Source organism: Nothobranchius furzeri, chromosome 6, assembly GCF_043380555.1.
Source record: "Nothobranchius furzeri strain GRZ-AD chromosome 6, NfurGRZ-RIMD1, whole genome shotgun sequence".
NCBI classification, from domain to species: domain Eukaryota; kingdom Metazoa; phylum Chordata; class Actinopteri; order Cyprinodontiformes; family Nothobranchiidae; genus Nothobranchius; species Nothobranchius furzeri.
Genome location: NC_091746.1, coordinates 22,515,670 through 22,543,664, shown reverse-complemented (window position 1 = coordinate 22,543,664; position 27,995 = coordinate 22,515,670). Strand labels below are relative to the sequence as shown.

General features: G+C 43.2%; 3 protein-coding genes across 3 annotated transcripts in view; 2 read left to right on the top strand and 1 right to left on the bottom strand.

The window, feature by feature from the left end:
- Positions 1-2,800: 2,800 nt before the first annotated feature.
- Positions 2,801-3,580, top strand: LOC129164325 (nanos homolog 3). The gene has a single exon (XM_070552007.1). It carries the CDS (start codon positions 2,927-2,929, stop codon positions 3,458-3,460), a length of 534 nt encoding a protein of 177 aa, XP_070408108.1. The 5' UTR covers positions 2,801-2,926; the 3' UTR covers positions 3,461-3,580.
- A 3,018-nt stretch (positions 3,581-6,598) lies between these two features.
- LOC129164324 (nanos homolog 3) lies at positions 6,599-7,375 on the top strand. The gene has a single exon (XM_054743998.2). The coding sequence runs from the start codon at positions 6,719-6,721 to the stop codon at positions 7,253-7,255; it is 537 nt and encodes a 178-aa protein (XP_054599973.1). The 5' UTR covers positions 6,599-6,718; the 3' UTR covers positions 7,256-7,375.
- Positions 7,376-7,446: 71 nt separating this feature from the next.
- Positions 7,447-27,995, bottom strand: part of LOC107376092 (uncharacterized) — a 39,871-nt gene continuing 19,322 nt past the window's right edge. The window contains exons 6-8 of the mRNA XM_054743996.2: positions 27,804-27,913; positions 26,974-27,087; positions 7,447-7,661 (exon numbers count right to left, since the gene is read on the bottom strand). Coding sequence (XP_054599971.2) covers positions 7,589-7,661; positions 26,974-27,087; positions 27,804-27,913 — 297 coding nt within the window. The 3' untranslated portion in view covers positions 7,447-7,588. The remainder of the gene's footprint in view (positions 7,662-26,973; positions 27,088-27,803; positions 27,914-27,995) is intronic.

Genomic DNA, 27,995 nt, shown 5'->3' with positions numbered 1-27,995 from the left:
CTGCCTTCCTCTCCTGAGGCGCCGGACAGTTTGCCAGAACCTCTTTGGAGCCGATCGATAGTCTTTCTCCATGGCCTCACCAAACTCCTCCCACGCCCGAGATTTTGCCTCGGCAACTGCCACTGCTGCACCCCGCTTGGCTATCCGGTACCTGTCTGCTGCCTCCGGAGACCCACAGACCAGCCACGCCCTGTAGGCCTCCTTCTTCAGCCTGACGGCTCCCCGAACCTCTGGTGTCCACCAGCGGGTACGGGGGTTGCCACCACGACTGGCACCGGCCACCTTACGACCACAGCTAGCAACAGCCGCCTCGACAATCGCAGAGTGGAACAAGGCATTTTACTTTATTATGTATTTTTTATTATTGACTATTATTTCAAAGAGTTCAGATGAAGGCAACTGGACTTCTTTGGTTTCTTTAAAACATTTCACTTCTCCTCTTAGGAGCTTTGTCAGTTCTATCTGGAATATGGGAGAGTCAAGCTCATAAGCTATAGCTGTCTGTTGTTATTTAAAGAGCAGAAACTACTCTGAGTACCCCGCCTCTCCATCTCCTGATGAGTCGTTAGCCTCTATTGATGGTGAGTCATCGTGTTGATTAGATGAAGGAAGGTGTGACCTAGACTGAAACTGAATGAGATTCAAAAAAAGTTCTAATCTTTTAAACAACGCTGTTGGTCCTCTTGGTCCTTGTTCTGGTTTTCTAAAACCCTGTGTTAAAAACCTTGGTGTGTTTTTAGACGGTTCTTTTAATCTTTACAGACAGGTGAGTGCAGTGGTCCAATCAGGTTTTTATCATTTAAGGCAGATAGCAAAGGTGAAGCCATACCTTCCTGCTAATGTCCTCGAACATGTCATCCACCTGTTCGTGTCTTGCCGATTGGACTACTGCAACTCCCTGTATTCTGGCCTGGACCAGTCCTCCCCACACCGACTTCAGCAGGTCCAAAATGCAGCGGCTCGCTTGCTGACTGGAACCAGCAAGTGGATCACATAACCCCGGTTCTGGCCGCTCTCCATTGGCTTCCTGTCTCTTACAGGATCCGTTTCAAATTTTTACTTTTTGTTTTTAAATCCCTTCATGGCCTGGCCCCAGTTTACATCTCTGAGCTGCTGTCCGCTTACGTCCCTGCCAGAACCATGAGGTCCAGCTCTCAAGCTCTTTTAACAGTTCCAAAAACCCGCCACAAGACTCGCGGCGACAGAGCGTTCTCTGTGGTTGGGCCCAAACTGTGGAACAAGCTACCTCTCAACATCAGGACCACACAGAATCTAGAGCATTTTAAATCCCTTCTTAAGATGCAATTTTTTGATTTGGCTTTTAATGCTGGCTGACTTGAGCATCTTAATAGTTTTTAACAGTTTTTATCATAGATTGTGACTGTTGTGTGCTCATCTTATTTTAGGTTTTTATTGTTGATTTGTTGTATCTTGTTTAGTTTTACCTTGTCCAGTGCTTTGGTGTAGCTTTGCTGCTGTAAATGCGCTCTGTAAGTAAAATTGACCTTGACCTTGACCAAAGCTGCATTATTGGTACTGGAAAGGTGAAATCTAAGCCCCGCCCCTATTTAAAGTGGGGTTTTCACATTTTTACATAGATAGCTTCTTTTACTCCTCTCTCAAATCATCTATCTTCTCTGTCCAGAATGTGGACTTTGTCATCGTCAAAGGTGTGTCCCTTGTCCTTCAGGTGAAGGTGGACTGCAGAGTTTTGACCTGAAGAGGTGACTCTCCTGTGTTGTGTTATGTTCTTGTGTAATTGTTGTTTAGTTTCTCTAATGTAAACATCTGGACAGTCCTCACTACACTGGACTGCATAAACGACCCCACTGAGCTTCTGTTTGGGAATTTTGTCTTCTGGATGGACCAGGTTCTGTCTGAGGGTGTTGTTGGGTTAAAGTTTACCGGGATGTTGTGTTTGGAGAAGATTCTTCTAAGTTTCTCTGAGACTCCTGCCACGTATGTGATGATGGTGCCTTTGTGTAAAGGATGTTGTTGTTAGGTTGGTAGCAGAGCTCTCATGTTTAGTGTTAAGTTCAGTGAGATCATGGAATGGGATCAAGAATTTTCTACTGACAGGAAAAAGATCTCAGCTAACATAGCTGTAGATCACACTGGATAAGTCTCTGTGGTTGCATTTATTTTACATTTATTTTACTACCTCTTACTAGAGCTGTCTTTAGTAGGCGCAAAATATATTTGGTTGTACACCTGTGCAATAGCAATAAAGTATCTTGATTTCTGTTAAATGTACTTCCTGAATGAGTGACCTTTTCAGGCTAAAACAACAAAATGACAAATACAGACAGAAGGACGACTTATTTCTTCTTTTATAATGCCTTGCATCACCACCTGGTATCAGAACAGGACTCAGTATTGGAAGATAATCAAAAATCAAACAACTTGGACTCAGATCAGGGGCAAAAATGTGGTTGTAACATCTCTAGATAAGTCAGCTTTAAAAACTAAAACTATTATTTATGAACTAACATTAACACTAATGACACTAATTTATATATTTTTATTATGTTGTTTGAACCCAAGGGTCTCATTATCTGAATTTTCTAACTTATTGGATTGCTCTATAAGTGCCCCTTTTTTTTACTTTGAGCACCCACCCCGTCAAAGGTCTCTGCACGGCCCTGCGCTGTGCGTCGACATGATCAGGACACAGTAGGTGCGCGGCTAAATAAGTTTGGGAACATCTTTGATTGGAGGCGGTACACCTGCATGCGCTGCCCACGAGCTCACGTGACTTATCAGCCGCCAATCTGGGTGGGAGTGAACAACGTGCGCGCTCCACCTCTTGGTCCTAATTACCCATCAAGACTTTGTACGGAAGAAATCATCAACCCCTTTCGTGTTGCAGGGAAACTGCGCTAAAGGCTGAATTAAAGCTGCGGCGGTCATTTTCCACCTGGCAATCATGGAGTCAAACAGGAAAGCCTTTCAGCCCTGGAGAGATTACATGGGGCTGTCGGACACAGTCAGAGAGATTCTGGGTTTGATCACCGCCACAGAGTCGCCAGGTACCAGTGCTGACTTGCGCATGCACGCAGTCTGTGCACACGGGGTTGCGGATTTTCACCCTCCATCTGCGTTGCCTGGCTTGGTGGCTCGCACTGTCCCGAACTCCACTGATGACTTGCGGTTCGCAACAGATCTCTCCGGACCGACGACCTCCGTAGGGCCAGAGGAACGCAAGAAGAGCCTCCGTGAAGCTCCGGTTCCGCCTGCGTCTGAGCGCGTGATGTGCAGCTTCTGCAAACATAACAATGAGTCTGAGCAGGTGTACAGGTCCCACCGTCTGAAGAACCATGCAGGAGAAGTACTGTGTCCCTATCTGCGGCAGTATGTGTGTCCCCTGTGCGGGGCCACGGGGGCCAAAGCGCACACCAAACGCTTCTGCCCCAAAGTGGACAGCGCATACAGCTCGCTGTACACCAAGTCCAGGCGCTAAGCGCCCCACAGAAGGCAAAACTCGTTGTTTTTCTAACCATTTAGTTTGACTTGTGTGTGTTTACTTTATTTGCATGCGTGTGATTGGAGGTTTCAGTTTGGATGTTTTGTCTAGACAGTTTTTAAAAAGTGTGTTCTTGTTCTGTGTTTGCTGTAAAACATTTGAATGTGATTTAAAACAAAAAGCAAAAGTTCGTTTTGGTTTTTTATTTCTAACCTAAGATGTTCCAACGAACCACAAAACTTGCCTAAACCATTTTATTCAAGAACAATCCAGTTGGTACGGAGCCCCTCTGATGACATGGTCCCACTCCCAAAAATAAATAAATTGAGGCCACGAAATGGCTATAACGTGCCCACGAAATACGTATTTGCGTGGGCACGTATTACGAAACAGCTATAACGTGGACACGAATTGTGCATTTGTGGTAACGAAATAACGTTCATATTTTCTCAATATCTATATCAGACATCAAGCTAAACAGACAGGGTTAAAGAAATATGATCGACCTTTTTCCCCATCACTTTCTTTTTTAAATAGTAATTAAAAAACATTCGATACCATTACAATTTCCTTTGATTTAATTTTAAATAAATATTTAGAGTGCCCAGGTAGGTAGCACATAAAAATGCAATTTAACGGTTTTCTTAAAGTAGGAACGTTTAACCTGTGCGGCCAGAGCTCTCCTTCCTTCTGCTCTGCGTAAACCTGAGCTGGTCACCTACTTGTGCGTAATCAAATGTCTGTAGGGAAAAGATGTAGCCACGAGGTTCACTTTTGCCTCAGACCGACTTATTGCTGTTTTATGGTGTGGCTGAATCTGCGATCCGCTGCCACGCGGACTGGAACAACAAATGCTGCAGTAGCATAAGTTGTGGTCAGGTTCGGAGTCACTGGCTGGAGCGGACCCGACCTTAATACATCATCCCAAAATAGAAGCTAATATCTTAATTTGACCTGAAATGAAAAATGTTATAAAACCTCTTAAAAGTTTTTATCACAGAGGAGGCAGCGCTCATGTCTGTCTTCAGTCTGACTGTGCACCGGAGTTTGCGCAGCATGCGCGCTTGTTGAATCTGTGTGTGTGTGTGTGTGCGCGCGCGCGCGGCACAGCTCAATGTTTTTTTTTTTACTGAATTAACATATGTTTTCAACACACTGAGCACAGGTTAGTATAAGATCAGATATTTACCTATTAAAGCATGCCAGTAGTTGACTGGATTAATTTATGGCGCTGATAAAGGCAGCTGTCATTAACTTGCTCCTGAAGGCTAATAGAATGATCTGAAGTTACCGCTCTGTTGTGCCACACAATAAAAAGTGAATAAACGTATGAATAATCATTATAACAAGCATGGATTATGAACACATTAGGCTTAGATGAGTAAAATACAAGTAAAATTCAAGTGATTGTCATTTAAAACTGGGTGTTAATATTACCACACTGCAGATACAGTCAGTAACATAGAACTGTGTTAAATCGATTCTAATTTCAGGTAGGCTAAGCGTCTAAAATGTGTCACTTACTTTGTCTCTCCTCATTGCAGAAATACATTCCTCAGACAAGTTACTGTCATGGTTTTTTCTCTATTTAGATATTTGACCAACATACAAGATGCCTCTCAAGAGACCAGGAGATGTAGTAAAAAATAGTTTATTAGAGGAGAGCGGAGGCAGGATGGGCTGGTTCCGGAGCTAGAGATTGGATCGCTGGAAGAAATAACACATGAAATGATGATCGGGACGGGGAAATATTTATATAGATAGTGGGGAGAGTTCTTACTGAGATTTGGTTGTAGCGGAGCGTGGGAGGGGTGAGCCGGTACCGGGGCTGTGGGTAGATGTGGAGGTTCGGAGCAGTGAGGCGGGTTGTTGGAGGGTGAACAGGAGACGCACGGGAGGAGAACAGAGCCAGGGAGGATTCAGCCGTGGTTCAGGAGATCCGGGAGCTGCAGAGGCTGGTATGAGACTTCCACACAAATCCAGAACGGGTTCTAGGAATCCTGTGATGACAGACAGAGGTTTCAGGGAACAGACTAGAATAAGTTCAGATAACAGGAACAGATTTAGGCTGGAAGTTACCGCTAAGGCAAACAATCTGGTGCTGAGTGGCTGGATCACTGGCTCCTTTATTCCTCCCATCTAATTACATGATGGGCTGCAGGTGAGCAGGGTGACTCTGCAGCCGAGTAATTAGCTGGATGGAGTCTCCTTAAGAGTCTCCCTAGCCCTCCAACAACCTGTGAAGAAGAAATGTGAACCCACAAACCCAGTACCTGACACCACCCCCCTGTCAACGGACGCCACCAGGTGGCCCAGAGCCACGAGCAGGCAAAGAGGCCTCAAAATCCGAGATGAGGCCCGGGTGCAATATGAAGGACCGAGGCACCCAAGAGCGGGCCTCAGGGCCGTAGCCCTCCCAATCGACGAGGTATTGCAGGCCCCTACCGCGACGACGGGAGTCCACAATCCGGCGAACCAACCAGGCAGGACGGCCATCCACAAGCAGGGCGGGAGGAGGGGGAGCGGCCGGAGGGCAAAGCGGGCTGGAGAGAACAGGCTTGACCTGAGAGACATGGAAGGTGGGATGGACCCGGAGACCAGGGGGAAGGCGGAGACAGACCGAGACAGGACTGAGGACCTCCAGAACCTCGTAGGGACCCAGGAACCTGGGGGAGAGCTTGCGAGACACAGACTTCAGGGGAACATGCAGAGAAGAAAGCCAAACCTTCTGCCCGGGGAAGTACACTGGAGCAGGTGCCCGCCGACGGTCAGCATATTTGCGATTCTGTTCCAGGGTGCGGTTGAGGGCAGAAGTGGCAATGTTCTGAGAATTTCTCCTACCCGGTAAACCGTCCTACCCGTTGTTACTGAGCATGTGCGCGCATGCGCACAACACAAAAGGGGAATGCTACTCCGCTGTCATATTTGCAGGAAAATAGATACGTAGTAAGTATTAGTACTTTTTTCCTTTGGTTAGGGTTATGGTGTGGGATAGGGTTTGTGTCATGTAAAACACCGTAAAATTCTCCTACGGGTAGGATGTTTGGCCAAAGTAGGACGTTTTCTCAGAACACCGGCCTTGTCTCGTTACCAAGAGAAACTTTGTCGTGGTAACGAGACACTGGTCCTGAGTTATTTTCCCCGTTTTTTTCCCCGAACTGACGGTTTTTCCCCGAACTACGCTTCCGTAGGCAGGGAAATTGCGCTAAACGCTGAATCCAGGCTGCCGGCGGTCATTTTCCACTTGCCTCAATCATGCAGTCAAACAACAAAACCTTTCAGCCCTGGAGGGATTACATGGGGCTGTTGGACACCGTCAGAGAGATGGGTCGGAACAAAGCCACAGAGCCCTCTCCGCCAGGTACCAGTGCTGACTTGCGCATGCACGCAGTCTGTGGACACTGGGCTACGGAATTTCACCCTCCACCTGCGCTGCCTGGCTTGGTGGCTCTCACTGTCCCGAACCCCACTGATTTCTTGCGGTTCGCACCAGATCTGTCCGGACCGACGACCTCCGCATGGCCAGAGGAGCGCAAAAAGAGCCTCCATGAAGCTCCGGTTCCGCCTGCGTCTGAGCGCGTGATGTGCAGCTTCTGCAAACATAACAATGAGTCTGAGCAGGTGTACAGGTCCCACCGTCTGAAGAACCATGCAGGAGAAGTACTGTGTCCCTATCTGCGGCAGTATGTGTGTCCCCTGTGCGGGGCCACGGGGGCCAAAGCGCACACCAAACGCTTCTGCCCCAAAGTGGACAGCGCATACAGCTCGCTGTACACCAAGTCCAGGCGCTAAGCGCCCCACAGAAGGCAAAACTCGTTGTTTTTTTAACCATTTAGTTTGACTTGTGTGTGTTTACTTTATTTGCATGCGTGTGATTGGAGGTTTCAGTTTGGATGTTTTGTCTAGACAGTTTTTAAAAAGTGTGTTCTTGTTCTGTGTTTGCTGTAAAACATTTGAATGTGATTTAAAACAAAAAGCAAAAGTTCGTTTTGGTTTTTTATTTCTAACCTAAGATGTTCCAACGAACCACAAAACTTGCCTAAACCATTTTATTCAAGAACAATCCAGTTGGAAACGGCACGATGAGTGAAACATCAACACTTAACTAAAGCTCGGCAGATGTCCTCAGCATACGGATCTTCTTGAGCTTTTGCGACGCAGCTTCTCCACTTCTCGGTGAGCCCCCATGACCTTTTGACTAAAAGAAGAAAAACATCATTAGAGCGTTTCCTAAACGGTACAGGACACACAGGGTTGACATTTTCAGTCACCGTTGGGGTAAGAAAATCTAAATGCTGGAGTTTCAGTAACATTTTCCTTCAGGCAGCTTTTCCTGAGCTAAGGACATCTGGTGGCGGCGGTGTAGCTATGTTTCATTTTTGTTGAAGGCAGCTTCTCCGATTCATGTCATGAATAAAATGTTCTTTGGCATACTTTAGTGGTTCATCTGGTCCAACACACCTGATGGTTGTCCAGCTCTACGCAGCCACTAGAAAGCTGAACAGTCGCCCCACCCAGGGGAAGTCATGGGTCCACTCCACCTCCTTGTCAGCCCCAGGTGGTCAGGGATTCCCTAAGTGTGGTGCGCACACCTCCGGGGGGTGCGCAAGGTGAAAAGTGTAATGGCTGCGGAGCTCAGAGAAGTCTGTCAAATGTCACCATTAGCGTAGCCAGAAACTCATTTGTGGGTAAGAATAAGTAAGTGGGCCCAATAAATGTAATTGAAAACAAGTATATTTTTGCGCGCGCGTGTGTGTGTGTCCTCCACATGTGCCCTAGCTTCATAATAATAATGCGCCGAGCTTCAGCACTCTGGCCTGCGCACGCTGATATGTTCCGCATTTGATCATTTTTAACGATGTTGGAGGAATCTGAAGGTGGTGCAGTCATTCTGGCAGATTGTAATCAACACCCTGTCTCATGCAGGTGTTCTGACATTGTAAACCTCACACAAAGAACATTGTGGACAAAATAAATCAAGGAATGATTCCCATTCAGGCTATTAACAGCGCGCTGAAGATCTGAAGTTCAGAGTGCGTCTGTCAGAGGTCAGACGCGTTCCAGCGGAACCACGGCTCACGGGTGCACAAGTGAGCACATCTGGGCTGGGCAGAAGTCATTTTACAACATTGGTTTAAATAGCGCCAACGAGACGCGGTGACTGGAGCGGCTCATGGAGCACACACACACACACAGATTCAATAAGCGCGCACGCTGTGTAAACTCCGGCGCGCCGTCAGACTGAAGACAGAAATGAGCGCTGCCTCCTCTGTGATAAAAACTTTTAAGAGGTTTTATAACATTTTTCATTCCAGGTCAAATTAAGATATTAGCTTCTATTTTGGGATGACGTATTAAGGTCGGGTCCGCTCCAGCCAGTGACTCCGAACCTGCCACAACTCATGTTACTGCAGCATTTGTCATTCCAGTCCGCGTGGCAGCGGATCGCAGATTCAGCCACACCATAAAACAGCAATAAGTCGGTCTGAGGCAAAAGTGAACCTCAAGGCGATATCTTTTACGCACAAGTAGGTGACCAGCTCAGGTTTACGCAGAGCAGAAGGAAGGAGAGCGCTCTGGCCGCACAGGTTAAACGTTCCTACTTTAAGAAAACCGTTAAATTGCATTGTTTATGTGCTACCTGGGCACTAAATATTTATTTAAAATTAAATCAAAGGAAATTGTAATGGTATCGAATGTTTTTTAATTACTATTTAAAAAAATGAAAGTGATGGTGAAAAAGGTCGATCATATTTTTTTTAACCCTGTCTGTTTAGCTTGACGTCTGATACATATATATATATATATATATATATACATATATATATATTAGGGGTGGGCCGGTATCGGCGTTAATGCGCTGCGGCAAAGCCAGCCTCTTATCGCGCGATAAAAAAAATGACGCCGTTAATCTATTCTCAAAGTTGGGTTGGGATCTGGGTCTATACTAAGTAAACTATGATGACTTTCACATTGCGCGGATGTATACTCGGCGTGGATCATCGTACGTATGGACCGATGGTATGGAAGGACGCCAGGCTCGCAGAGTTTAATGTTCCCCATGAAGCCGAACAGTCGCACCTTCGCCACCAGCAGCGCTTCTCCCTTCTCATCGCGTGGGACAAGTAAATAATTTATGTACTTTCACCAGAGTTTAATCCATAAATCCGACTTTCATTCTTTTTATTTTGTTTTGTTTACCTCCGACATTTCCAGCCGGGCTTTCTCCGGGCCACACTTCACCGTCCGCGGCCGAAGCAGCGCTCGGATGTGAGAAAATCGAGACAAGACTTTCTCAGACAGGTGCGGTTTCCAACTAAGTTTAGCTCTTTTAGCAGCTGTTTATTGAGATAAAGTGATAAATTGTTTCTACAGGTCGCTTCGACTCAAATTCACCTGTAATAATAAACGTTTTACTCATAAATCTTTATATTTGTTTAGAAAAGTTGAGCTAGGATAACTCCCCTTGCCGTTTTCAGAGACAACAACAGCAACAGTTGGCTTCTGCTCATACAGGTGAGCTGTGGCATCATTTCCAGCTCTCGCTCCTATTCACCAGAGGCGATCCTACATGCAAACTAAAGGGGGGCATTGGAAGGGCACCCCAGAAATTTAACCCCCTCCCCAGGCCAGATAGTTTGTGTGTGTGTATGTATGTATGTATGTATGTATGTATGTATGTATGTGTGTGTGTGTGTATATATATATATATACTTTTTTCTTTAGCAGGCCACATTATGCAGAAGAGAAGATCTAGTTTGTCACCAGACAATGTGAACAAGCTGGTCTGCTTGAGTGACTGGTGGAAGAAGGAGAAAATGAGCTTGGACTGATTGACCAAATGCTACTGACTGTAAATAGTTAATCATGACCTATTCTGTAGACCTACAGAGCAGAATTTGTTGAACTGAATAAACAGCTATTAAACACATATACTTATTGATCATTATTTATTTTCATCATTTGTTATCGTAGTAAAACTGCTTTATCAGTCTGTGATGCATTATTGAAACAAGAAATATGCCTCCATTCTCAAAGACTTGCTTTTATTCATTATCTAGGTAGCACACACATATGCCTTTGGCAGAATTTGAATGAGCCATTTTAATCTAGATTAATTCCAAGATTACAGTGAGATTAATCTAGATTAAAAAAATTAATCTATGCCCACCACTAATATATGTATATATATATATATATATATATATATATATATATATATATATGTATATTTATATATATATGTATATATATATATATGTATATGTATATTTATATATATATGTATATGTATATATATGTATATATATATATATATATGTATATGTATATGTATATGTATATATATATATATATATATATATATATATATATATATATATATATATATATAGCCATGCCCTGATGTGGGGGCTGGGGGGTGCGTCGACATGGTCGGGACATAGAAGGGGGTGCGCGGCTAAAAAAGTTTGGGAACCGCTGTCCTAAATGGTTGGCAGCTAACAAACATTTTTGGATGTGGAGTAACTAGGTAGCAGGCAATAGTGGTCTTTTCCATTGCGCCGTAACAAGTAAGCTAATGTAAACACGGGTCACACGTATGATGTGCGGGTTTGGGGCGAAGGCAGGGACCTTGTGACACCTGACACTTAAAACATTTTGTTGTTTCCATCCACAAACAAATGCCAGAAACGGAGAATTCAGAAATCTCAACCTTGTTTTCTTAATAACTGCTTTTACAGCCGTTTGTTTTCTCTTGTGTGGGTGACGGGCCAAACCATAGAAACGGATCTTGGGGTTGTGGGAGACCCGTCTACGAGTGTACCGGGTATGAGAAAACGAACGTCCACCTCCTCAGTGGCCTAGTGGTGGAGCGTCTGCCCTGGGACATCAGGCTTCAAATCCCGGTCGGGTCATACCAAAGACTTTCCCAATGGGACCCAGCGCCTCCCCGCTTTAAGGGGTTGGACTGAAACCACCTCATAGTTCCTGAGCGCAGCCACTGCTGCAGCCCCAGGATGGGTCGGATGCAGAAATGTGATCTCACCAGTGGTGGTGATGACTTGCAGGACTTTAACTGATCCTTTAACAAGGATCCAGCGTTGGACACCACTCCTACCCCCCCCCCCCCCCCCCCCCCCAGCCATGTAAGCTTATCTTTAAAGACCACGTTTGCTCATCTCAACACATCTGCAGGGGTCCTGTTACAAGAAATAGACTTTGGTTGGAGGAGAAGAGGACAGAAAATGGCAGGAATTGGGATTTTAAACTGTCTTTCCTGATATCTGGACATCTCTCCTCTGATTGGCTAACAGCAACACGACTCTACCACTGACTCTGTTTGCTCTGCAATGTTGTTTTATCTCCACCAATAACACAAGCCTGGAGGAGTCCTGCTGTGTGGTGCAGTTGCTAATGCTAACAATTAGCTTTTACTAACTGAGACGTTCTCTGCTGTTTCCTGGACTAAACCAACAACAGCCTTCCCCGTCGTGAGTCCAGATGGGTGAGTCCATGAATGTTAGTGACAGTGTGACGTAGATCTGTCAGGATTTTCTATCCTAGAGTTTCACCGTCTGTTTCAGGGGAGCCCAAACTGGGGCCCGCAGGCTAAGGTTGGCCCGCCGACCACCTACAGTTGGCCCGCCCCTGCCGAAGAAGTTCACAGTACAAAGAATTTAACCTAGGTAGTAACAGCAGTCGCCTGTAATAGGGTAAAACCCAGTGCATTTAACATAATGCTGCACTTTAGAAAATGGGTTGAAATATAACATGTTGGTGGAGCTGGGTTCCGACTATCGGCTTGTGGAGCTCTCGGAGACCTCTGTTTTCCACCCGATTTTACCCAGCGGTCAGCCCGGCGTATCTCTGACTCAGAAGCTCTGGTGTTGTGCACAGTTAACTCCGGTTGTAGCTAGGTTTCTACCTCCGTTAGCTTAGCTCCCACCTCCGCATTAGCTTTGGGTTAGCTTCAGGTTAGCTTGTAGCTAGTTCGACCGGGTGTCGTCAGTTGATCCCAGCCTTACAGCCCCACCCTCAGCTCCAACTCTCTTCCCTTTTGTGGAATTGTCTGGGCTTGATGGAACCTGTGACAAGATCAAAATGGCGGTGGTGGCCACCTCCCATTTAGCCTCAAAAACGTGTTATTGGAGTCTATGGAAATGAATTGTCCAGTATATATGTCGATGGTTGTACCACCACGAGGTGAGGTGGCTGAGCCGCGCTGCTACGAACAGGTGTTCTGGGAATTTCTCCTATCCCGTAAACCGTCCTACCCGTTGTTCCTGCGCATGCGCACAACTCAAAAAGGGGAGCAAAGCGCATCCGGCTGTGATTTCATGCTACTCCGTTGTCAAATTTGCAGAAAAATAGGTAATAGTAAATATTAGTACTTTTTATTGACATTGATACTTGATTTTTTAAGCCTTTGTGATTGTTTGTCAATATTAAAGTAAAGTCGCTATCTGCTTTCTGCACAAAATTGTCGAATTTGCAGCTTTGGTTAAGTCTGCTGTGAAGTTACTGGACATGTGGTATTTGGACAACACTTCTGAATCCGCAGCTTCGGTGTTTTAAGGCTGTTTCGGTAATGTCACTAATTAATAAGTTAAATTATTTGCATTGTTAACTGCACATATTGAAGCTCAGAAGAAAATGTCTACTTACATTCATAGATATGGAGAAGAAGTGGGAAGAGACGTACACATTCATTTCTGCGGGCTCCTACCATTCAGGATATGACAAGGCTCAGAGGCAAAACCTCAGAAGATATGCCTCAAAATTCAAACAAAAGGGTCAGTAATTTATTGTTAATCCTAACAACTCATATATGTGGTTAAATTAAATTCTAAATATATATTGTTTTACTGCAGATGGAGAACTCTTTGTTGGAACCAGAAGAGTAGTAAAAACCATGGATGATGCCAGGAAGATATTTCATGAGTTTCATTCATCTCCAATCGGAGGTCACACTGGCACACACAAAACACTAAATGCAGTGTGTTCCAGTTTTTACTGGTTTGGTATGACAGTTGACATTAAAACATGGGTATGTATTAAATGTTTGTATTGTTGTGAAATACCGTTTAAAATAAGCAATTTTTTTATATCAGTTAAAAGAGAAACTGTGCACTTGCAAAATATAAATAAATATGGTTAATTAGTGATATTACAGAGATTAGAAGACACAGACAAAGTATTGTTGCTAAATTGTTTGTTTGTTGAGGAATATGTCATTAAGTGTTTTGTAAATGAGAATGTTGAACATTTACGTGAACTCCATAAATATTTTTACCTTAAAGATTCTGGAATGTGACCAGTGTCAAAAAGTTGGGAAACCACTGACGCTGTGCAACCGTTGCAGTGTATTCAGGTAAATATTATGCCCCTTTTACCCATCAAACTATGCTTCTAGCTCACATTCATAGGCCCTGTCCACACGTAGCCGGGGATCTGCCAAAACGTAGATATTTTTCTACGTTTTGGCCTGTCATCCACACGAAAACTGAGTTTTTTCACACGAAAACGGATCTTTTTAAAAACTCCGGACAAAGTGAAGATCTGCGTTTTCTCCGTTTTGGGTGTCTGCGTGTGGACAGACAAAACCGGAGTTTAAAGGTCCGCAACGTCACTTTCCGCGACAAAAAAATGCTGACATCACGTGTGCGACCCGTGTTTACACTAGCCGGCATCATGGAAGCCCTCAGAGCTGCGCTCTGTCACTACCCGATCCATCAATTGTCCAAGAGCTTTTTGCTTGTTTGTTTTTGCAAGCGGAATTACTGCTCCTTGCGGAAGACCACAGACGAAGGACGAAGTTAAGAACGGGGGAAGTACTGCCGCCTACAGGTCTGGCATGTCCTTAACAACGTATTTATCCAGGTATGTGTGGACAGAGTTTTTTTTTAAAACGCGGTGGTGTGGATGCAAGTTTTTGGAGGGGCGGATATTCGTTTTTAAAAAACCCCGGCTACGTGTGGACTAGGCCATAAAGGCAGGAGGGTTTGCCATCTAATTTTAACAATTGATGTTAATGTGTACATTATACAAACTGTTATTCAAATTATTAATTTATCCTTGATAGGTGTCTGAAGTGTGGGAACTTATTGGTATAGATCTTACTGGACCTCTTCCTAAAACTTCAAGCAGCTTCCAGTATCTACTGACTGCAACTGACTACTTTTCAAAATGGGTTGAAGCTTTCCCACTAAAAACGAAATCTGCATCTGAGGTAGCACAGCACTTGTGCTCCATTATATATAGACATGGCTGCCCCAAAAGGATTTTGTCAGACCAAGGTAGAGAGTTTGTGAATGAAGTAAGTGTTAAATAATTTTCAGTTACATTTTTTAACTTTACTTCACTGGGGTCAAAGATTTTTTCTTGTGTGCTTTATAAGAAGTATAAGAATCCTTGTTCTTATCTGTTGAAGCTCAACTCTGATCTTTGCAAGTTATTGAAAATTGAAAGAAGTGTCACAGCAGCATACCATCCACAGACCAATGGTCTAGATGAAAAGACCAATGACAACATAAAAAGGTATGCCTAATTTTTATCTATCAGTTTTTAATAACATTACTTATGTTATACAAACTTAATTGTTACTTAATAATTTATTAATTTCTTTACTTCTAATTAAACTTTCATTACTGTCTTTACATATTTCTATGCCTGTATTTAGAGCCCTCCGAAAACTGGTGAATGACCAGCAGAATAACTGGAATCTGTATCTAGATCCCACCCTGTTTTCACTGCAGTCAAAAGTACACACCACAACAAAATACTCACCTTTTTTTCTGATGTACGGAAGAGAGGCAGTATTTCCATCAGAAGTGCCTGCTCAAGTGCCAGTGAATATTTGTCAATTTCTTTCTATGTTAGAACTAAGAATTGAAGCCATAAAAAACAGTAATGTCTTTATGAATATGATATCATCTTGTTTTAATTGCTAATATCTACAAAATTTTAGATTTCCAACATCATTCTGCCAGACGACAAAAGGTACAGTGACTATGTACAGTCTGAAAGTGAAGCACAACATGCAGTTACAGAAACTGCACAAGAAAACATTGCGAAGTCACAAGACAAGCAAAAGGCAGCATACGCCAAGCGGGTCCTGAAAAAGTACAAAAATGTTGTCTATAATGCAGGAGATCAAATTCTCCTTTTAAATATGAGGAAACGTGGGCGAAAAGGAAGAAGACTTGAACAGGATTTTTCAGGTCCCTACACAATTGATGAGATCAGTGGAAAATGTGTTAGACTGAAAAATGCTGAGGGAAATACTTTAAAAAGTCTATACAGTGTTGACCACATTAAACCCTATAGAAGAAGTCACCCTGTCCAAGTCTCAACTCCAACTAAACCTGTTGAGAGTAGCCCACCATCTGAGATGTGGCTTTGCAGTCCTCAGCATCATCATGAAGCACTGCAAAATAACAGACCATCTGTCATAAAGTTTGCACCAAAAATAGATCAGGTAACATCAGTCCAAGCACCAGAATAGCCTGCACCAGTGACTCCCCAGAAACCCAGCACCCAAGAAAAAGGTGGCATAGCTAAAAATCTCATTCTGACCGGTTGGTCAATTGTTGCCAGTTTGGCCTTTTGTTGGCCCGTTGGCCATTGACCGTGATTTTCAAATGGCAACTGTTATTACTAAATAAACTTATATTTTGTTTTTAGTGAGGTGGCTTTGGGCTGCAAAAGACACCGGGCGTGTGGAGGCAGTCGTTGGGCCATACAAATTGTATGACTCTTCTTTTCGCACACTGGAAGACAGTGGGTGGCTTTCTGATGAGGTAAGTGAAGTAATCATTTTTGGTCCTAGTGGTGGTCTGTAAAAATAATCTTCTTTTAATCCAAACAGGTCATTGATGCATACCTGCACTGCCTCATTAGGAAACAAAAGGCAAGTAAGAACGTATGCCGGTTATTTCACAAAAGTATTTTATACAATTTTGTAATCTTTTAAAAAATAAACTATTACACTTTTCAGAAACCCGTGTATCAGTTGTCTTGCGTTGTTGCAACCTCTCTGTTTTCTGGGAAGTTTAAATGCGTCAGCAAGGTAATGTAGATGTTATATAAGTCATATAGTGCATGTTATGTAAATGAATCTAAATCTTTATAAACTAAAAAATGTTCCACAGATGTTGTTTCCGGCTGAGGACATTTGGTTGTGCCCACTGAACTCTGGTGCACACTGGATCCTTGTGGTACATGTTAACACCTCATGTGTTTTTTTTCTCTTTTTTGTTTTATTATTCTTTTAGCAGCATATTCTTATTTTGAAAATGTTTACAACTGATTATGTTTACTTGAGTGAGTGTAATACACATTCTACTAAATACGATTTTTATTTTAGGTTGTCAAAATCTCCTCACAATCTGTACTGCTGTTAGACCCTCTTGGAAATGAAGGTTGTTATGAAAGGAAAATTATGCGTGACTGGAGGTATTCATCATTCATTAATTATCTGTTTTGGGTTGTTTGGTTTGTGTTTTTTTTTAGAGCAATATGCTTGCAAAAAAACTTGTTTTGTTTTTATTAGGAATTTTCTGAAGATGAAAGGAAATGAAGAGTTCCGAGTGGATCGGAAAATGGAGAGACTGCCACACAACAAGCAGATGGACTCCAGCAGTTGTGGAGTTTTAGTGTTGAAGGTATTTAATAAGCAATTGTATTTAATTGTGTCAGGTTCGATGGGCTGAGCTGGAGTGGTTATGAGACCCAGGCGCGGAGAGAATGGTGGATGGAGACTGATATGTGGCAACGTGGGAAGTTCTCTTCCCGTATGGTTCGTAGAGTGAGTGTCTTAGGTCTTAGAATGGCTTGGCGTCTATCGTTAGATGATGACTGAGTGCCGGCTCCGCTGTGACAGGTCCTTAGCGGGATGACGTCACCGGGAAGCGTCGGTGACAGGCATGCTGGGAACTGGAGTGCAGCGCCAGCCCGGCCCGCAGAGGAGGTTAAGAGGAGGAGTTCATGACAAATTGTATTTATTGTATTTAACTAGAATTAAGTTAATTGCAATTACTGTAACATATTCAGTTTGCCGAACACTACCTTATGAGTGGAGAGGTTACTAGGGTGCTGTCCACTCCAGAAGCCATTGGGCTGCAACACACAGAAATTGCTTGCGAACTGCTAGAGAACATCAAAGTAAGTTGAGTCATGTGCTTTTGTATTGCAATAGCACTTTCAGTTTTGTTTAAAAACTGTTAGGTTGAACGCCAGTGTGTTTCTAGGTAATGCTGATGACTACTGTGTGGTTTGTTCCATGCTGGAAGCCGATCCTGAGTCCAGTATGATTGAAATGGTAAAACAAATAAACCACAAATGCAATATATGTTGTGAGCTGGGAGGTGAGCACTCTCCACACACCATGACATCACCTGTTTGTTGAGCTTCTCTGATTTCAGGAGAGAGAGCAGCAGCTGTAATCCATCAGCTGATCAGCGGGCTGCATTCTTAAGGAGGACGGAGGACACTGCTAGCCGCCGGATGATTACGCCTTACTGGTAGAGTCCCAGCCACAGTGATACTTAGAAACCTTGACTTTGAAAGCGTGTTTCTGCAACGACTTTTTGCTCTGACTTTATTCCTGTTTGTCTCATGCTTTAGGCTCAGTCATCCCATTCCATACCCCGCATACTCGTTGTGTTTTTTGGATATACAACTGCCTGACCATACAGTTTCTGGACTTCCCTCTCGGTTCCCATCCTCCCAACGGCTCGAATTGCTCTTGGCACAACCTGCTTTCTCTCCTCTCCTCCGGTTGGAAACCCCTTCGCTCTGCTTCATCCCTGGATACTCACTCGCTCTCCCAGCTCACACCTCCTCGGACATACTACACTACGCTTCGCCTGTAAGTCCTCCTACCAAGTGCATCCTCTACCATATTGCATTGTCAAGGACTCACGTCTGCTCCTCTCCCCTCAGACACTGCTCCAGTTTCACTCATTCGCTGGATTTCCAGTTGCACCTTGTGTTCTCGTTACCTAATAAATCTTTATTATTGTTTACATCCTGCTTCCGTGTATTGACTCTGCATGTCCTGGGTTAAATATTTACCACAGAACATGACAATATATAGTGGCTTTTCTACATTTTGTCACATTACAGCCACAAACACAAATCAATTTTAATTCAGAATCAGAATCAGAATGAATTTTATTGCCAGCCTGGTCAAGTACTTGTGCAACAAATGTGCATAATTTGTTATGAATACTCTTTCTTTTTCAGTTCTTTGTCCCTGTGTTCTGTTGGATCTATAAATGTCAAATATATGTATCTGTAAATATATTCAGTAAATATATACTGTAACTTTAATGGAGTGAGTTCATTGTCAAAGTATATATAGTCAGGTGTTCCAATCACTTCAATGGTGACAGCTGTATAACTTAAGCACCTTGGCATGCAGACTGCTTCTACAAACAAGTGCCAAAGCATGCTACCTTTGTTATTATAAACTAGAAGCATAAGAATTGCCTGACAAAGCATGCTACCGTTGTTATTATAAACTAGAAGCATAAGAATTGCCTGACAAAACATGCTACCATTGTTATTATAAACTAGAAGCATAAGAATTGCATGCCAAAGCATGCTACCTTTGTGAATGTGACCTACAAGCACACTTTAATGGGTAAAATGAAGTGTCAAACCGTACTGGCTTCATGAATATCAGCTACAAACATACCCTGAGGGCAAAGTTAAGTGGCAAACTGTCACACCTACTTACATTTGTGCTGGAATTATTGTTTGGCAGCAGAAATGTGCATAAATTACATACAGTAGGACATTTTGCCAAAGTAGGGCAGTTTGTCATGAGGCAGCGTAAAATTATCCTACTGGTAGGACGGTTTGCCAAAGTAGGACGTTTTGTCAGAACACCGGTTCCGCCGTCACATTCCTGCAGAAACTGGTTGATCACACCGGGGCCAGACTGCTAGCATGTGGTTTTACAACCACAATGTCCTTGGAAGCGAAAACGCTTTTAAAAGGGAGGGAGGAGTCCTAACTGTTGCTGCAGGCGTGTTGTGTGAGAGTGCAGTTATATACTGGTTAATATATTTTTGGGTTCAGTTGCTTTCATGTGGCCTAATGTGAGTCTGTTTGGGATCATTGGAATGATCAGCAGCATTTCTTGATGTGACTTTATGGCAGTTGCCCAGGGCATCATCGCAAGGAGGATGGCATTCATTTACTTTTGTTTTATTTGGTATTTTTTCAGTCATTTTTGGAAATGGTGATTAATTTTGATTAATTCACAGCCTATGTTTAATTACATTTAAAAATTAGTTGTTTGACATCCCCAATTATACTAAATGTCTACAGATGAGATCAAACAAAACAGATGAGAATTGCCCTTAAAGAGCAAGTCACACCCAAATAAACTTTTTTGCTGATAAACTAAATAAACGAGTGTCTAATCGTGCTGCAGACACGTGTCGTCAATAATTTGGCACTTCAGTGCATCTTAGTTAAAATTTAAATATTCTGCCTAAAACTGGCATTGTTGTGCCGTTGTCAGGTAAAAACTCTGCACTGTATTTTAATTTAAATCTGCCACTGCTATTGGCTAAGAAGTATGCTATGATGTTAACTGGTACATTATGATGTCACAATGCTGTCGTGAGCCTGAGTGTGTGTGTATTTGTTAGCGGCTCCGCCCTCTCGGTCTGCCAGGCAACAGCATTTGTTCCATTTTTCAAACATGAAGTGGGAGTGGAGTTAGACTCTGGTAGGGGTTGACTTGCTCTTTAAGCTGTTAAACTTGGACCAAGCATTTTAGGTCACAGATAGGTGTAGCTTAGGGTCTCTGTCTATACACCTTATAAGACAATTTAGGTGATGGCATGTTGTTTTTCTGCTATTGATCTGTTTTCTAATAATGTTGTGTTTAATAAAGTGAAGGAAGGAGAGAAATAACGTTTCCCTAGCAGTTTTTAAAAATGTCCCCATGTAATCCGATTAATCGTGTCGAGACCCCATCCGATTCATCGATTATCCAAATAATCGTTTGTTGCAGCCCTAGTCAGCAGGTAGGTTAACACACACACACACACACACACACACACACACACAGACACACACACAGACACACACACAATGCCTATTACAGTGGCTGACTCCATGAATAAGTCCGCTCTTGTTTGTGTTGCGGGGACACGGTGCTTTCTGGCGGGTTCACGAACATTTATTCATGTATGATTTTAGCTTGTGTCTGATTTTCCAATGAACTTGGGTCGCTACATAAATGTATTTTTTACAGTTCTGTGTTTTAAACCCCTCACCACCCACTTCATACACTTTTCTCATACGGGCTTTAACGTTGTATGATTATCAGCTACTTCGCCCGTTCAGCACAGACCTGTCACTGCCAGCTGGCTCCTGCTCACCCAGTCGACGACTCGCGTCTCCTAGTCGCGGGAGTGCAGGTCAGTAATGCGCTACGGCAGCAGCACCTCTGCAGACGTGCTCGTCCCAAAGCACCACCACAAATGTTTTCAGACTTTTCTCTCTTCTTTAAACACTCAAAGTTCAAATGTTTGCAGCTTCAGACGCAGAACACACACTGGAAAAAGTGTGCAAAGTTGCACAAAAAATTCTGTGAAACTGCAAACGACCACTGTACATAAATGCTAACTCTTTCACGCACACAAAACAAGGATTTCTGCGGTATTTGTTACTGTTTGAAGACTTGGCCTCAGCAAGCCTTGCACACTTCCCCAGTCTGAGAGGTCATCCTGGTGAAGCAGAGGCCGTCTGAATATGCAGCACTTCTCAGATGGACCAGGACTTTGAACACTTTAGGAAAAGATGCAGCGACATGGAGCTGTTTTCTCAACTCTTCACCATTAGAGTGGAGTCGGTGTCTGATCATATTCAGGTGCAGTAGATTGAGTTTCAGTGTGATTCTGAGCTAAGGAATAAATTCATGCAAGGGTGTAGATTTGACATGGACAGAGGTGGTGTGTCCCCACCAATATCCAGCGATGTCCAAATAGGGAGCCTAAGCCACGCCCACCTACATCCGGACAACGGGTCCCCGGAAGAACGAATAAATGAATGCAAGTCAACGGGGCTAAAAACGCTATTTTCTAGTCCGCTTGTTGTGTGCCACGGATTTCACGTATGATGTTCGTGAATTTTAGACACATTTTGATACCAAGAACGAGCTTATTTTCTATCGGGGGGGGAAACACTATTTTAGGTTTTGTGTGAAAATAAGTTCAGTGACATCATCGAACCAGACACATAGAAAACTGAGGGAAAAGGGCTGTAAGTTCAGCAAACTTCCCACAGGAGGAAACAACCACCATAAATCTGGTCATGTGGTGAGTAGCAGCTTCGCTAGGGGGGAGAAGCTTATGTGGTGACGTCACATATGCAACGTGCCTATTTCTGGTATGTAGTCATGCTAATTACGAACGTTTACAAACTGATAAATCTCAAAGTACGTGATTGGTGTGGTCGAAACAACCATTTTATTTAAATTACATTACAACATGTGTGATCCAGGGCGTAAGGCACAGCAGGTTAGAAAATGACGTTTTTAGCCCCGTTGACTTGCTTTTTTTTCGTTCTTCCAGGGACCCGTGAGCCGACCAGATAGGGAGGAGACTTAAGGCTCCCTATTGCCCCCACCAATAATTTGACCATCTCTGCTAAAAACACAACAAGCCACTGAATGTCTCGTTACCCTGGAGGTGCAGAAAGGGTTAAATGACTTTCTCTCCTCGAGTCCTACCTATGTAATATATGGCCAGTGTGATTGGCTGTGCATGCTGTTGTGGGAAACTCACTTAAGACAAACTACGCCACTTGTTAGCAGCGCCAAGAGTTCCAGTCGTATGCACGACTTGTGCGTTTGCAATGCGGCGTGACACGTGGGGCCAAAGGTGAGTGAGTGTAACCGAGGGTGGTGAGAGGGTGGTAACCTGTATAAAAGCTGCACTTGTAGAGACCAAAAGCCATGAACTCGAAAGGCTCTTTTATCAACACCACCGTCACTTCACATTACAGCAGTCACGTTCCCCAACAACCAACCCACACACTTCTGATCGTCACAATAAAAGCGCCGTACACCACACCCTGTCTGACTGTATTAACCAAAATAAGAGTCTCACAAAAATAGTTTACAAGAGGATGGAGGCAAAAAAGAAGGCAGAATCTTGTGTCTGTTCTAGTCTTCTTAGAGCTCAGTGCTGCTTTTGACACAGTAGATCACAATGTTCTTGTAGAAAGGCTATAACATGTTGTAGGGATCAAAGGAACAGCGTTAGGCTGGTTTGAATCCTGCCTGTCTGATAGATTTCACTTTGTAAATGTACTTGACAAATCTTCTTCATACTCCAGGGTAGGGTTGTCACGATACTAAAATTTCAAACTCGATTCGATACTGGGAAAAAAACTCGATACTCGATTTCGATACTATTTAAAAACACCAATTTATTGAACAAGTTTATTCAAAAAATAACATTCCTCAATTTATATTGCAAAAATTAAATGTTAAGAATTAAGTGTATAAAGTGCTTAAACCTTTCAAGTATCAGCATTTTTTAAAACGTGCATACAAAAACTGGCGAAAGTTAACACTATTTGCAGAGTGATGTTCTGCTGCTTAAACTCTGTTTAAGGTGCATTTTTGTCATAAGTTGTAATACTTTTATGTTTTGTTCTGTACTTTAGAACAACTCTGTTGGTCAATAAAGGGAGAAAATGAATTTCTCCACAGTAGGACAAAGGTACATCTAATCTTAATAAAAAAAAGATTGGCGCACAGCAGTGACGTCATTAAAAGCGCCGGTTAGATTAGCCGCGGCTAGTCTGTTCACGCCTAGAAATCCCAGACTCGCTCCAAACGAACAGGGGAATCATGTTAATGATTCCTAACAAAACCTTTCGACATGAAGATGTTTTGGTGCAGATAATGTCTTATTTCGAGGCTGCACCATGGGTGCCCGTCCACACCCGTTATATGGATATACACTGATGGCGATTCGCCGATGGATCTAAATACCATGGGGAATCCAAGTAGCACCAAAGTTGCCAGCGTGAATAAACAAATGTACTACATGCTAGAAATTAAGTCCGGGTTGCAATAAACGGGAGTTTTCCTTTAAGCATATATGCGCAAATATACAACCACGTGTCGGACTTGGTATGCTAATTAAATTGGGCTGTGAAGCGCCTCCCAAATTCGCTGTTTATGTTTTTGTTTAATTATTTGGCAGACAAAACTTGGATCGGAGACAACTCGCATGGGAAATTGCAATGTAGCCATGCGGCATCTTCTTCTTCTGTTTGTCTGGGAGGCAGAGGCTGCTTTACGGCATCTGGCTGTCGTGCGTGTCGGTGTACTTGAAGAAGGCTGTGTATAATAGTCCATAATATCGATACCACAGGGATGGAATATCTTATTTAGATACCACTTTTAGTATCGATTTATATCAAGGTATCGATTTTTTTGACAACACTACTCCAGGGTTACTTGTGGAGTACCACAGGGTTCAGTGCTTGGACCAATTCTTTTTACTATATATATATGCTCCCAATTGGTAAAATCATTAGAGAGCATGGGATAAACTTACACTGTTATGCTGACGATAATCAGTTATATTTATCCATTAACCCTGATTAACCTAATCGCTTAGTTAGATTACAGGCTTATCTTGAAGACATACAAAATTGGATGACTCAAAACTGTTTGCTTTTAAATCAAGACAAGAATGAAATTCTCATCTTTGGACCTGAAATCCAGAAAAGGAAACTGCTTAGTCAATCACCTGACCTGAATGGCATTACATTAATCTCCGAGAACAAAGTAAGGAACCTTGGTGTTATCTTCGACCAGGACATGTCATTCAAATCCCACGTTAAACAGGTTTGTAGGATTTTCTTCTTCCACCTTCGGAATATTGCTAAGATTAGAAGCATCCTTTCCAGGAGTGATGCTGAAAAACTAGTTCATGCATTTATTACATCAAGACTGGATTACTGTAATTCATTACTCTCAGGAAGTCCACAGAATGTAGTTAAAAGTCTTCAGCTTGTCCAAGATGCTGCAGCTAGAGTTATGATGAGAATTAAAGAGAGATCATATATCTCCTGTCTTAGCTTCCCTTCATTAGATGCCTGTTAAAGTAAGAATAGATTTTAAAGAGCAAGTCACCCCCAAATCAACTTTTTTTCCTGATAAACTACATAAATGCGTGTCTAATCGTGCTGCAGACACATGTAGTCAATAGTTTTGCACTTCAGTGGATTTTAGTTAAAATTGTAATTTTCTGCCTAAAACTGTCAGTGTTGTGTCGTTGTCAGGTAAAAACTCTTCACTGCATTTGAATTTAAATCTGCCACCGCTATTGGCTAAGAGGTATGCTATGATGTAAACTGGTACATTATGATGTCACAATGTCTTGAGTGTGTGTATTTGTTAGTGGCTCCACCCTCTCGGTCTGCTAGGCTACAACATTTGTTGCATTTTTCAAACATGAAATGGGAGTGAAGTACGCTTCTTGTAAGGGGTGACTTGCTCTTTAAGATCCTCCTTCTCACATATAAAGCTCTTAATAATCAAGCTCCATCATACATCAGTGACCTGATTGTTCCATATGTTCCTAACCGAGCACTTTGCTCTCAGACTGCAGGTCTACTGGTGGTTCCCAGAATATCTAAAATTAGGATGGGAAGCAGATCTTTTAGTTATCAGGTTCCTCTCCTGTGAAACCAACTCCCAGCTTTAGTCCGTGAGGCAGACACCTTGTCTACTTTTAAGACTAGGCTTAAAACAGTTTTATTTGATAGGGGCTACGGTTAAAATCTGATGTTAGCCTAGATCTGGACAAGTGGGGGAGTAGAGGGAGGTGGAGTGTACAGTCGGTAAAGACGGCTCTCCCTTGCCCTGCCTCCAACATGCCTCCATCTAAAAGGCTAGGTTATCTAGAGTTATCTGTAGTTATGCTGCTGTAGGCTTAGACTGCTGGAGGATACACTGACCACTTTCCACACTCGACTACTTTCTTCTACAATCTGCTCTTTAACTGTATTATTTCCTGCTATTTCAGCTGTTAACCTTATTTTTTCTCTAAGTGTTTTTCTACCCAGAAGAAGCTACAATGATGTTCTGCTGAGCTGTGGTGGCCTCATGGAGGGGGCCATCGGCTTTAACACTGTTGCTAACCACTTAAACATTCTCCCTCTCCTGATAATAACATCTTACTCTCTTTGACATTGAATGTGCCACTACTAGTTTACCCATTTAATTATAGATTCATTAGGATAAATACAATAAAGTTTATCTCTCACCAAATAGAATATTTACTAAGAAATAACAATGTAACCATAGAAACACTACTTGGTATATTTGGTGTGTGTGTGTGTGTGTGTGTGTGTGTGTGTGTTTGTGTGTGTGTGCTCTGTTTTCTCCATCCCCAGTGTGTCGTGGAGGATGGCTACTTATACTGAGCCAGGATTCTCTGGAGGTTTCTTCCTGTTAAAAGGGAGTTTTCCTCTCCACTGTCGCTGCATGCTTGCTTAGTATGAGGATTGCTGTAAAGACTCTGACACTAGTCAGTGACTCGAAGTAACCTGCTGGGTTCTTTATATAGGAAACTTTTTACTGATTGGCTTAATGACCTGACCTGTACTGGAATGTTCATTATGTGAGGTGCCTTGAGACAACGCTTGTCGTGATTTGGCGCTTTATAAATAAACTTGACTTAGTAGAGCCATTGGTCTGTTTTCAATCAGAAGCTACTGCAGGAGAAAGGTGTAGGAGACTATTTTCATGTTCAGCCTGCATGAAGCACTTGGTGACCCGTCATCAGAAGGAATAACTGAAATGTGGTTTTCAGTCAACCACTCCTTTAAGGTTTGGTTTACAGGAGGCAGAAATACGACTAACTGTGTGGTCGTAACACCGGGTCAGACCCCCTCAGCGACACTAACCCCAACCCAGAACATCACTCTTGGGTTTTTGACACACGGGGATCTCTCCCTAAACATTGATATTTGACAGCATGAGATTATGGAGGAGGAGCTTGTTCTGTCTTTTCAACTGCAATAAAATGCTCTACAGTTAGAATGGTAAATGGCCTGTAGTTGATGTAGCGCCCTCTAGAGTCCTGGAACCCCCCAAGGCGCTTTACAATAGTCATTCACCCATTCACACTGGTGGTGATGAGCTACATTGTAGCCACAGCTGCCCTGGGGTGCACTGGCAGAGGATCCTCACCAGTCCCTCCGACTGCCCCCAGCAGGCAAGCCGGTTAGGTGTCTTGCCCAAGGGCACGATGACCGTGGGTCTGAGCGCGTCTCTGACAGCACACCATACTAAGTATTAAAGCACAGCTAGCCAAAAGGAATAAAGCCATCGGTACGTACTCAGCCGGACTATAATCTGAGAGTCTGACTTTAGTTTAGCTGTATGATGCTACTCTGAATCTGCTGGCAATGAAGTCATTACGTTTAACTTGAGTGAAAGAAGAAGTGTGTGCACTAACTTCAGAGAGGAAAGTTCTCTGATCAGTCCACAGATCAGCTCTGATGCATCTTTAAGACAGCCAGAGGGGTCCGGATCTTCTTTTTCTGGTTCTTTCTCCATCATCTTCTCATCACTGTCCCAGCAAAAACATCAGATGATAAGAGTAGCACTTCAGAAACCCTTCTAACATTTAATCGTTTGTTTAGAAGTTTGGTTTTAACCAGAGCTTTCCACCGGATGCATAAGCAGCGCGTAACGTAGATGTGTCCCTTCCACTGGGAGCATTTCAGATCCGAATCAGCTGAGAATGGGTTCAACCCTGTTGGTGATTTCAACAGCTCACTAAAAAAGCTAGGAGGAAGATGGCAGCATGCATCCAGAAGGTCTGTGGTTTATTCTGTTGCTACGAAGGTCATGCACATCTGTAAACCACCAGATGGTTCCCGAGCGCAGCCACTGCTGCAGCTCACCGCTCCCCACGGGATGGGTCAGATGCAGAGATGTCATTTCACCAGTGTCTTGATGACTATGGGACTTAACTTTTGTTTTGAAAGTCACCGGATGCTTTACACTGTTGCTGTGTTTGACTTCCTGTTTGGCCTGATCTGAACGACTGGATGTGTGGATGAAAAAATCCTAAGTGTAAATTTAGATGAGGGACATGTCGCCATGTTTCTGGGATGCGCCCAGTGGAAAGCCGGAATACGAAGAGGCAATGAAACATGTTTCCCAATAAGTCCGTGATTAATCCCATTGTGTTAGAAAATTCTGTTAAGTGCTTCAAACAGATTAAAGTTTATCTAAAAGAACAAACCGGTTCTTCGTGGGACTGAACCCGACTGTGCTTACACGAGAACGATGGTGTTCAGCTGCGAGTCTGACACGTAGTCCAAGTCATCGGATTCCTTGGTGTGTGTTTGCTCAGGAGGACGAGCAGCAGAATCTCCTTGAGGATCACACTGCAGAGGCAACAGACAGTGACCTTAGGTTGATGTAAGGAAGGGTTGGGGTTTGCAAAGCTGCTCTAAAAATTATAAAATT